Below are 12,500 nucleotides of genomic sequence, written 5' to 3'. Positions count from 1 at the left end.
GTTACACTAACAACAATAACAGGAAGTCCTGTGCTGTCTGTGTGATAGAGGCCCTTTCAGTTCAACCCTGGTCACATGATCCTGGCCTAGCCTGCACGTCATGTTACAGCCCAACCTATAGTTTGCAGTAACATAAAGACTGCTCTCATTTGCATCAGTCGACCTGGGTGAGGGTGCCTAACATGTCTGAACAGGCCGGAGACTGTGAACACCTCTTCAGTTGCGCGTATTCCTGTATACTGTCAGGATTCCTGAAACCTGCACATTTCCTGCCTTCAAGGTTCAGACATGATATAGAATGAGCGTATGATACACACATGGGTGGGGAGATGGGCATGTTAGGACTAGAGAGAAGATTGTATAGCAGGGGAGCCTGGTGGAGGTGGAAATCGGAGGACGGGCTCATTGTAATGTCTTTGATTGTCTTTGTGTCTTTGTGTCTTTGATTGATACCATTCCTCATCCTGCCCCATGCATCACAATGAGCCCGTCCTCCGATTCCTACCTCCAACAGCCTCCCCTGTGTGGCTTAGTTGCTAGAGCAATGCGGGGAGTGGAGCTTGGATCATGGGGTTCAATCCCTGTTGGGTCTACCGTATATATAATATATACAAATCTCTGTGCATCATTCACTGTACTGTAAGTCACTGCGGGTAAAAGTGTCAGCTAAATGGCATATCTTATTACTATATTTTAAGTTCTACATGGTGAGGGTGACCTGAATTCTTAACTGAGGTGTGGAGAAAAATGCTTTCAAAGGATAGTTTTAGTAGTTTTCCCTTGACAGCAAACCTGCTGTGATCCCTTTGTTAACAGAGAACAGAGAGAGAAACTCTCTATTTTGAGAACACTGTTCTCTGACTCTTTCCCGTCGTCCCATCAGCCCCACACAGGAGTGGCTGTAGCTGCTTTCAGATGCTGGGGGGCATGGACGCTTTGATTTGATTTATTAATTATTAATGATAAGAACTGAATATCGGGAGCATATTGTAATTCTGTTCTTTTCTGTCGTACACAACACATCTCTGGCACCGCTCTCCTCCCTATGTGTGTGTGTGTGTGTGTGTGTGTGTGTGTGTGTGTGTGTGTGTGTGTGTGTGTGTGTGTGTGTGTGTGTGTGCAAAGAATCCAAGTAAATATTTTTTTGGCTCACTGTTATATTGGCTAAACATTGACAAAACTGACATGTGTCAACTTGTTTGTGTCTGGCTAGCACATGAGGTTCTGTCATGGCGGTTAGGATCGGGGGTGATTGTAACACAATGTTATGAATTGTATAAATATCTGTGATGGTATGAACTGTAGAAATATCTATCTTTTGTAGAGTGCAAATAATGTTGTAAATAGGTGTGGTCTGAGTACCATCAATTGCTGTTTTGACCTAGTGACCATTAATTAAGCAATATCACACGAGAGGGAGTGTGTTATACTGAATATCAGCCCGGATTCGGTGATTCGGTCGTACGAGGCCGCAGGCCGAGTACCGAAGACAATCACAGCCGTGCTGATATTCAGTATAACAGCACGACCTTGAGTGTGACATTGCTTTTATACAACAGTTCTCACAGAGGAATGCCTGGCATGGTTTAGCAACTACTTCTCTGGTCGTGTGCAGTCTGTGAGAGCTGAAGGCCTGCTGTCTGACCCAATGTCCCTGTCCATGGGTGTCCCCCAGGGCTCCATTCTGGGTCCAACACTATTTAATATTTTTATAAATAACATTGCTCACGCGGCTGGCAACTCTTACATCCATCTGTACGCCGACGACACCATTCTTTACACGTCTGGCCCCTCTCTGAACACTGCCCTGACCGACCTCCAACACAGCTTTAATAGCATCCAATATGCCTTCTCCAACCTCCATCTTCTCCTAAACACCGATAAAACTAAATACATGATCTTCAATCGGACCCTACCCCAAGCCTCCTGTCCCCCAAAAATCACCTCACTGGATGGGTCAGTACTAGAATGTGTCAACACATACAAATATCTAGGTATCTGGCTCGATAGTTCACTCTCCTTCCAAACCCACATCAATAACCTACTCACCAAAGTCAGAACAATAATTGGTTTCCTGTACCGCAATAAAGCTTCCTTCACCCACTCTGCAAAACACACTTTGGTAAAAATGACCATCCTGCCAATTCTGGACTATGGAGATATAATTTACAGGATTGCCCCCAAAAACCTTTTCAATAAACTGGACGTCATCCATCACACTGCCATCCGCTTTGTCACTGGTGCCCCTTTCAACACACATCACTGCGACCTGTACTCCCAAGTCAACTGGCCATCACTCCACACCAGGCGACTGACCCACTGGTATCAGTTCATCTATAAATCCATCATCGGCAAATCCCCCCCCTACCTCTGCTTACTACTGAACTTCTCATCCAGCACACGCAATCTCCACTCCAACAAATATATCACTCTGGTCCCCCCCAATGTCCGCACCTCCTTTGGCCGTCATTCTTTTCAGTTTGCTGCCCCCACTGACTGGAATGCGTTGCAGTTGACACTAAAACTCACCACTCTAATCGCGTTACCCACCTTTAAACACTCACTTTTAGATGTTGTCTAGGATCACTGCACCTGCTTCTAAGATAACTTCCCCCTGGTCCCTGCTGTCTTTTACATACTGTGTTGTGATGTATAGATGTTTTTGATACTTGTCGTGTATTGCACTCATGTTTTATATCGTATATACTGTGTTGTGTTTTGTGTACAGACTTGCCTCGGTTCTGCCAATTGGCCAGATCGTCATTGTAAATGAGAATTGGTTCTCAACTGACCTATCTGGTTAAATAAAATAAAATAAAATAAAATTCTACAGCGCGATTTATTAGTTAACAGTAATAAGCGACAAAAGATTATGATTTGTTTGTTTATTTAATCATAAAATAGTTCCGCAACTGAACTTCAAATGGACTGTTGCCTAGTAACCTGAACACAAACATGTAGTCTAATTAACGGTCATTTAGTAGAACATCTGTGAGGCGGAGTGATACATATAGTTAAAGGTCCCAGTGCTGTTATACTGTATATCAGCACTCATAGAATGCCTCTTGTCCAATCAAATTACTTGGTCGGAACTAACTGTCGTATAAAGAGCTGTAAAGTGAGTTTATTTGGTGTATTTTGCAGGTGTTACAATTGCCTCTCAGCACAGCGTGTATGGGCATGGAACCATCTAAAAGCAATCCTGTGATCAACCCATCATCTAGAGAGACATCATCTAATGGTATGAAGGATTCCCAGACAGATGTCGCCTCTGCGGCATGTCAGATGTCTCAGAGTGATAGCGTTAATTGCAGAAATGGGTACAAAATCCCCCAGTCTCCCCTACAGAATGACATGATGTGGTACAAAGCTCCCTGGCCTCCCCTACAGAGTCACATGATGTGGTACAAAGCCCCCTGGTCTCCCCTCCAGAGTGACATCATGTGGTACAAAGCCCCCTGGTCTCCAGTTTTGGCCTCTTCTCTGGATATAAGCTGAACTTCTCTAAAAGCGAATGCTTCCTGTTAAACGCCTTGGCGCTTCAGATCCCCCAGAGTAGCTTGCCCTTTCAAACATCCAAAGTTGGTTTTAAATACTTATATTACCCGTGACTTCACAGGCCTCTACAAACATAATTTCGAACCTCTCGTAAACAAACTTAAATCTGACATTCAGAGATGGAATGCTCTCCTTGGCAGGCAGAGTAAATTCGGTCAAAATGAATGCCCTACCCAGATTCTTATATTTATTCCAATGCCTACCCGTGTTCCTTCCAAAATCCTTCTTTAATTCTATAGACAGGCTTATATCATCTTTTATTTGGGTGGTAAATCTCAGAGGGTCCGCAAATAACTACTTCAGAGGCATAGACAGATGGGGGGCCTAGCTCTTCCAAACCTTCTTTTCTATTATTGGGCCGCTAACATACAGAAAGTCGTCCACTGGACTCACTCTTCAGATGCGGGCTGGTGCCTGATGGAGGCAAAGTCTTGTTTCTCGTCCTCTCTTCACGCCCTGGTCACATCTAAGATGCCATTATCTCCCTCTAAATACACCAACAGTGCAGTTGTTGTCTCTACTCTCCGAATATGGTCCCAGTTTAGAGCACATTTCAAACTTCAAAGCTTTTCAATCCAGAGTCCAATATGTCACAACCACCTCTTTATTCCAGCAAAGCAAGATGTAACTTTTTCTCTTTGGCAACAGGTGGGCCTTGTAAAATTTAGAGACCTATACATAGATGGCATATTTGCAAACTTTCGTGACCTCTCAAATAAATTCCATCTACCTAACTCGAACCTCTTTCGCTATTTCCAGATCCGTCATTTCATCCAAAGTCAATGCCCGTCCTTCCCTAACATGCCCCCATTATCTGTACACTCGGGGGTGATTGTAACACAATGTTATGAATTGTATAAATATCTGTGATGGTATGAACTGTAGAAATATCTATCTTTTGTAGAGTGCAAATAATGTTGTAAATAGGTGTGGTCTGAGTACCATCAATTGCTGTTTTGACCTAGTGACCATTAATTAAGCAATATCACACGAGAGGGAGTGTGTTATACTGAATATCAGCCCGGATTCGGTGATTCGGTCGTACGAGGCCGCAGGCCGAGTACCGAAGACAATCACAGCCGTGCTGATATTCAGTATAACAGCACGACCTTGAGTGTGACATTGCTTTTATACAACAGTTCTCACAGAGGAATGCCTGGCATGGTTTAGCAACTACTTCTCTGGTCGTGTGCAGTCTGTGAGAGCTGAAGGCCTGCTGTCTGACCCAATGTCCCTGTCCATGGGTGTCCCCCAGGGCTCCATTCTGGGTCCAACACTATTTAATATTTTTATAAATAACATTGCTCACGCGGCTGGCAACTCTTACATCCATCTGTACGCCGACGACACCATTCTTTACACGTCTGGCCCCTCTCTGAACACTGCCCTGACCGACCTCCAACACAGCTTTAATAGCATCCAATATGCCTTCTCCAACCTCCATCTTCTCCTAAACACCGATAAAACTAAATACATGATCTTCAATCGGACCCTACCCCAAGCCTCCTGTCCCCCAAAAATCACCTCACTGGATGGGTCAGTACTAGAATGTGTCAACACATACAAATATCTAGGTATCTGGCTCGATAGTTCACTCTCCTTCCAAACCCACATCAATAACCTACTCACCAAAGTCAGAACAATAATTGGTTTCCTGTACCGCAATAAAGCTTCCTTCACCCACTCTGCAAAACACACTTTGGTAAAAATGACCATCCTGCCAATTCTGGACTATGGAGATATAATTTACAGGATTGCCCCCAAAAACCTTTTCAATAAACTGGACGTCATCCATCACACTGCCATCCGCTTTGTCACTGGTGCCCCTTTCAACACACATCACTGCGACCTGTACTCCCAAGTCAACTGGCCATCACTCCACACCAGGCGACTGACCCACTGGTATCAGTTCATCTATAAATCCATCATCGGCAAATCCCCCCCCTACCTCTGCTTACTACTGAACTTCTCATCCAGCACACGCAATCTCCGCTCCAACAAATATATCACTCTGGTCCCCCCCAAAGTCCGCACCTCCTTTGGCCGTCATTCTTTTCAGTTTGCTGCCCCCACTGACTGGAATGCGTTGCAGTTGACACTAAAACTCACCACTCTAATCGCGTTACCCACCTTTAAACACTCACTTTTAGATGTTGTCTAGGATCACTGCACCTGCTTCTAAGATAACTTCCCCCTGGTCCCTGCTGTCTTTTACATACTGTGTTGTGATGTATAGATGTTTTTGATACTTGTCGTGTATTGCACTCATGTTTTATATCGTATATACTGTGTTGTGTTTTGTGTACAGACTTGCCTCGGTTCTGCCAATTGGCCAGATCGTCATTGTAAATGAGAATTGGTTCTCAACTGACCTATCTGGTTAAATAAAATAAAATAAAATACAATTCTACAGTGCGATTTATTAGTTAACAGTAATAAGCGACAAAAGATTATGATTTGTTTGTTTATTTAATCATAAAATAGTTCCGCAACTGAACTTCAAATGGACTGTTGCCTAGTAACCTGAACACAAACATGTAGTCTAATTAACGGTCATTTACCACATCTGTGAGGCGGAGTGATACATATAGTTAAAGGTCCCAGTGCTGTTATACTGTATATCAGCACTCATAGAATGCCTCTTGTCCAATCAAATTACTTGGTCGGAACTAACTGTCGTATAAAGAGCTGTAAAGTGAGTTTATTTGGTGTATTTTGCAGGTGTTACAATTGCCTCTCAGCACAGCGTGTATGGGCATGGAACCATCTAAAAGCAATCCTGTGATCAACCCATCATCTAGAGAGACATCATCTAATGGTATGAAGGATTCCCAGACAGATGTCGCCTCAGCGGCATGTCAGATGTCTCAGAGTGATAGCGTTAATTGCAGAAATGGGTACAAAATCCCCCAGTCTCCCCTACAGAATGACATGATGTGGTACAAAGCTCCCTGGCCTCCCCTACAGAGTCACATGATGTGGTACAAAGCCCCCTGGTCTCCCCTCCAGAGTGACATCATGTGGTACAAAGCCCCCTGGTCTCCAGTTTTGGCCTCTTTGATTGATTGATTGATTGATTGTACTTTATTGTCCCCGAGGGGAAATTTGTCTTGGGCATGGTACTTTCATGCTTCAAGTGCAAGAGTGACGATACATACAACATACAGTAGACAAAGTAAACAACAGGACAGCAACAAACATTGAGTGACATTGGCAGCAGTTTCCACCTGGACATGGCATCATTTGGTATAAATATATATTGCACATAACCCTTCAAGTGGTGTTTTCGAATATTGCACATGGCCCTTCAAGTGGTGTCTAAGATAAAGTGCAGGTGCTGGTGATCATGTCCTAGTCATCGTTTCTGCTTGAGAGAATTGATTAGTTTAATGGAGAATGGGACAAATGATAGTTTTAAGAGCTTATAGTTACATCTTGGCATGCGAAGCCTTCTACCTAGGGGGAGAACTTCGTATTCTGTGGAGAGCGGATGTTGGGGGTCTGCGATTATCTTGTTAGCCTTGTCCAGGACAGCTTTTTCATATAATTTATTTAGGATCACATACTCTCTTTCACCTACAATTTTCATAGCTGTTTTGTGAATGCTGACTAGTCTGTTTTTTTGTTGTACAGTTAAGTTGCCAAACCACACAATTATTCCATATCTGATTACACTTTCAACAATGGACTGATAGAAAATTCTCATGATCTGCTTTCTCACCCCATAAAGTCTGAGTCGCCTCAGGTGATAAAGCCTCTGCTGTAGTTTGTTACATAAGCTGTCTACGTGTGTATTCCAGCAGAGATGGTTGTCTAATTGAATACCTAAGTACGTGTAAGAGGGCACCTGGATGATTGTTTGGTCTTTAACGACCACAGGCTCATGGTCAGTTACCTGCCTTGGGTCTAACACAACCTCCTGAGTTTTGGTGGGGTTTAAGATGAGATGGTTGCTGTCGCACCATTTAGTGAATATATTAATCTCATCATGGAGCACCGAGGGGTCTGTATCTTTATCAAGGAGACTTAGAATTGCAGTGTCGTCAGCATATTTTATAATATGGTTGCTTGGGTGGTTACTTTTACAGTCGTTGGTGTATACTGAGAAAAGATATGGAGACAGAACGCAACCTTGGGGGACACCTGTACTGCAGTGTTTAGTCACTGACAGTGTTCCATTGACTTTCACTTGCTGTTCTCTTTCTAACATGAAGGAATGGATCCATTTGATTAAAGTACTATTGACACCCATGTCTTTGAGCTTTCCTAAGAGCACGTGGGGTTGTACCGTATTAAAGGCGGAACTAAAGTCAACAAACATAACTCGGGCATAGGCCTTTTTGTTCTCGAGGTGCTTGGATACAGAATGTGTGATATAGAGAATAGCATCCTCCGTGCTACGGTTCTGTTTATAGGCAAATTGAAAAACATCTAGCAGTGGGTCAATGTGTTTTCTAAGCAGAGACAGTACATATCGTTCAAAACATTTCATCACAATGGAAGTTAGAGCAATGGGGCGGAAGTCATTATTCTCCATGGCACGAGGTTTTTTCGGCACAGGGATTATAATTGACTTCCTCCACAGAGCTGGAACCTCGGTATTCAGGGACTTTTCAAATAGCGGACACCATGCTGTTGTTAGTTCTTCTGCACAGTTTTTGAGAAGAGAAGCTGATAGACCGTCTGGACCTGTGGACCTGTTGGTAGACACCCTCTTCTCTGGATATAAGCTGAACTTCTCTAAAAGCGAATGCTTCCTGTTAAACGCCTTGGCGCTTCAGATCTCCCAGAGTAGCTTGCCCTTTCAAACATCCAAAGTTGGTTTTAAATACTTATATTACCCGTGACTTCACAGGCCTCTACAAACATAATTTCGAACCTCTCGTAAACAAACTTAAATCTGACATTCAGAGATGGAATGCTCTCCTTGGCAGGCAGAGTAAATTCGGTCAAAATGAATGCCCTACCCAGATTCTTATATTTATTCCAATGCCTACCCGTGTTCCTTCCAAAATCCTTCTTTAATTCTATAGACAGGCTTATATCATCTTTTATTTGGGGTGGTAAATCTCAGAGGGTCCGCAAATAACTACTTCAGAGGCATAGACAGATGGGGGGCCTAGCTCTTCCAAACCTTCTTTTCTATTATTGGGCCGCTAACATACAGAAAGTCGTCCACTGGACTCACTCTTCAGATGCGGGCTGGTGCCTGATGGAGGCAAAGTCTTGTTTCTCGTCCTCTCTTCACGCCCTGGTCACATCTAAGATGCCATTATCTCCCTCTAAATACACCAACAGTGCAGTTGTTGTCTCTACTCTCCGAATATGGTCCCAGTTTAGAGCACATTTCAAACTTCAAAGCTTTTCAATCCAGAGTCCAATATGTCACAACCACCTCTTTATTCCAGCAAAGCAAGATGTAACTTTTTCTCTTTGGCAACAGGTGGGCCTTGTAAAATTTAGAGACCTATACATAGATGGCATATTTGCAAACTTTCGTGACCTCTCAAATAAATTCCATCTACCTAACTCGAACCTCTTTCGCTATTTCCAGATCCGTCATTTCATCCAAAGTCAATGCCCGTCCTTCCCTAACATGCCCCCATTATCTGTACTTGACACAATCCTCGATACTCCCACCAGTCAAAAAGGTCATATATCGAGACTCTATGACATCATAATGTCCCTTAAAGGAGAGTCAATTCATAAGATTAGAACAAGCTGGGAGGAAGAACTTGGTCAACAAATAGCGGATGAAACATGGAACAATGCATTAGACAGAGTGAATAGGAGCACCTCTTGTGCCCGACTTGGACTTATACAATTTAATCATCGTGTCCATTTCAGTAAACACAGACTATCCAAAATATTCCCTGAGCTTAACGATATTTGTGATCGGTGTCACAATGCCCCAGCAGACCTTACCCATATGTTTTGGACCTGTCCTCAACTGACTGGATATTGGTCAAATTTCTTTAAAATTATGTCCGAGGCACTGGGTATTGATGTACGGCCGAATGCCTTGACTGCCATCTTCGGGGTTTCAGAGAGCGATCGACTGACTAACATCCAAAAGAATGGCATGTCTTTTGCTTCCCTATTGGCTCGAAGGAGAATACTGCTTGATTGGAAATCACCGAAACCGCACACAGTCTCAGCATGGCTGAGAGACCTAATGCTATATCTTAAATTAGAAGAAATTAAATACACAATTAGAGGTTCCACAAGCAAATTTTATTCTACATGGGGCTCTGTGTTGGCATATTTTGATGGTCTTAAGACTCTCCCTGAAGTTCCAACCTGAGGGATGCAGGCTTCTGACATGTCACCTCTCTAGTGTTGGTCCATGTAATGTTGCGACGACCTGTCTCTGTAGATCTACATCCTATATGTACTGTCTTGGTAGTTACCTGGTTGCAGCTGTGATACAACAGCATTATTATTGTCCAGTGTGAAAATGTATTTTAATGTATTTTCTTTTTCTTTTTTTAATGTTATTACTATGCTAATGTAACTTTAGGGCCCTGCAGGAAATGTTTGGGGTTTGGGTGGGGGGGTGGGCAGAAATTTGTAAAAAAATTGAAAATCAACATGTTTAACCCTCCGGTTGTGTTCATGTTTGCCCCCCCATCCTTGGTGTTCCCGGTCTAATTAGACCGGTCTGATTAACTGCTTCATATCTCCAAAACTACATGGTCAAATTTGTTAAATTTGGTACCTGGTGAAAGCTGAGACCTGTGAGATGTTAAATCTGTAAAATGTTAAATGAACATAGATATGACCAAATTACTGTAATGTGACTAAATACACAGTAGAAATTGAATATTTCATTTCCGTTTTTGAGAATTTCAAATAAGAAGGCCAGTTACACCCTGAAACTCTATATATCTCTGCCAAACAACACATTGGGTCAGTTCTTCAACATCTCAAAACTGTGCAAAATTTGATGAGACATAAACAATGTAGACTATTGGTTAACCTGAATAACTGGATGGGCATATAAGCACGGGAAAGAGAAGGGTTCCCATAACAAACACCTGTTTCATTTGATACATTTCATAAGCACGGGAAAGAGAAGGGTTCCCATAACAAACACCTGTTTCGTTTGATACATTTCAGTGTTTGTTATGAGAACCCTTCTCTTTCCCGTGCTTATGTGTCCATCAGAACCATACCTTCCAGAGTTATGGGAACCCTTCTCTTTCACCCCAGGTGAACCACACCTTCCAGACTAGACAATGTTTAGTCTGGTTCGGATGGGCAAATAAGCACGGGAAAGAGAAGGGTTCCCATAACAAACACCTAATTGTTTAGTTTGAAATGTTTCAAACTTTATACATGAGGTATTTGAACAGGTCTGATACATCCTGGAATGTTGTAGCTTGTTACAACTTGTGTTATCCATTAATTCCCTATGGCGGTCATTTTTGACCGGGAACACCACAGATGTTACAAAGTTGACTAAAACCTCAAAATTCAATGCCAGTGGTTAGTCAGCAATTGTATATGTTCAAATGCCTAGTGTGGAGGATATCATAAGGCCTTGAGGCAATCAAATGTAAAACACAATATTTATGATTGATGAAAGTTGCTCTCGATCAGATTTGACCGGGAACACAAATTAATCATATTGTATTGTGTAACTTTTGAATAAAAATACTTGAAAAAAAAAAAAAGCCCCCTGGTCTCCCCTACAGAGTCACATGATGTGATGTTATGAGGTCTCCCCTAGGACACCATGCCTCGCTTCTCTCCTCAGGGCCCACGACAACCAGCCACCATATCAGATGATGATGTCAGGTGATGTGGGGTGATGTCAGGGGATGTCATGTGATGTCAGGGGAAGTGAGGTGATGTCAGGTGAGGTCATGTGATGTGAGGTCATGTGATGTGAGGTGATGTCAGGTGAGGTCATGTGATGTGAGGTGAGGTCATGTGAGGTCATGTGATGTGAGGTGAGGTCATGTGAGGTCATGTGATGTGAGGTGAGGTCATGTGATGTGAGGTGAGGTCATGTGAGGTCATGTGATGTGAGGTGAGGTCATGTGATGTGAGGTGGTTTGAGCTAGACAGAATGGTAAACATGGTAACCAAGGTAGACAGAATGGTAAACATCCTCAGGGTTCACAGAGAAAGAGACATGTGCCATAACTGTGATGTGATGTGATGTGAGATATGGTTTCATATTTGTACATGTAGGCTGAGATAGATAGGGTGTCATATGAAATGGAAACGGATGATAACATCATGTGTATGTGGTCCTCAGTGGCTCAGTCGGTAGAGCATGGCGCTAACCATCGAACTGGAGTGAATGACTGAGTCACTTCTATTTCTGTGGGTGGAAAATGTCCTCTCATGGTTGGCTGTGTCATGATCGTTCATGTCACATGTCTTCCCCCGGGTTCCTTCCTGTGTTACCTGAGGGTGCTGGCCGCTCCCATCACACACCTGGACAGACACCCCCATAACCGTCTAACGTTGGTTCAGCCCACTGTTCTCACGACACACCCATGAGCGGATGTGACACTGGATCTCCTTATCTGTCTAATACCCTTTGTGTCTCTGTGTCTCGTCTTAGGGTCAGTTAGGGTTGATGAGCAGAGAGAGAGACAGGTGGACAGAGAGGGAGAGAGAGAGAGTGTGTGGGAGAGAGAGAGAGAGAGAGAGAGAAAAAAATAGAGAGAGATTAACAAGAGAAAGAAAAGAATAGAACAGTTGCTATTCTGGGTCTGAGACAAAGAGGTAGTCAGAAAAGAAGCAGAAGAGACAAACAGAGGGGGAGGGAAGGAGGTAAGGAGGGAAGGAGGGAAGGAGGGAGGGAGGAAGAAAGTTACTTACTCTGGCAAATTGTTCTGGGTCCCTTAGGAAGACGGTTCTCTCCTTAGCGATGCTGTTGCTATGGTAGAACTCGACCAGTTGGTTGAGGGAGGAGAAGAGCTCGT

General features: G+C 43.3%; 1 protein-coding gene across 1 annotated transcript in view; it reads right to left on the bottom strand.

The window, feature by feature from the left end:
* grapa (GRB2 related adaptor protein a) overlaps nucleotides 1–12,500 on the bottom strand; it is a gene marked incomplete at its 3' end in the record, with an annotated part of 21,159 nt that overhangs the window by 469 nt on the left and 8,190 nt on the right. Inside the window, exon 4 of the mRNA XM_080524774.1 lies at nucleotides 12,397–12,500. This exon is cut by the window's right edge and continues 65 nt beyond it. Coding sequence (XP_080380900.1) covers nucleotides 12,397–12,500 — 104 coding nt within the window. The remainder of the gene's footprint in view (nucleotides 1–12,396) is intronic.

This window comes from Nansenia antarctica (genome assembly GCF_963989245.1).
Source record: "Nansenia antarctica genome assembly, chromosome: 2".
Lineage (NCBI taxonomy): Eukaryota > Metazoa > Chordata > Actinopteri > Argentiniformes > Microstomatidae > Nansenia > Nansenia antarctica.
This window is presented reverse-complemented; position numbering and strand designations above follow the sequence as displayed.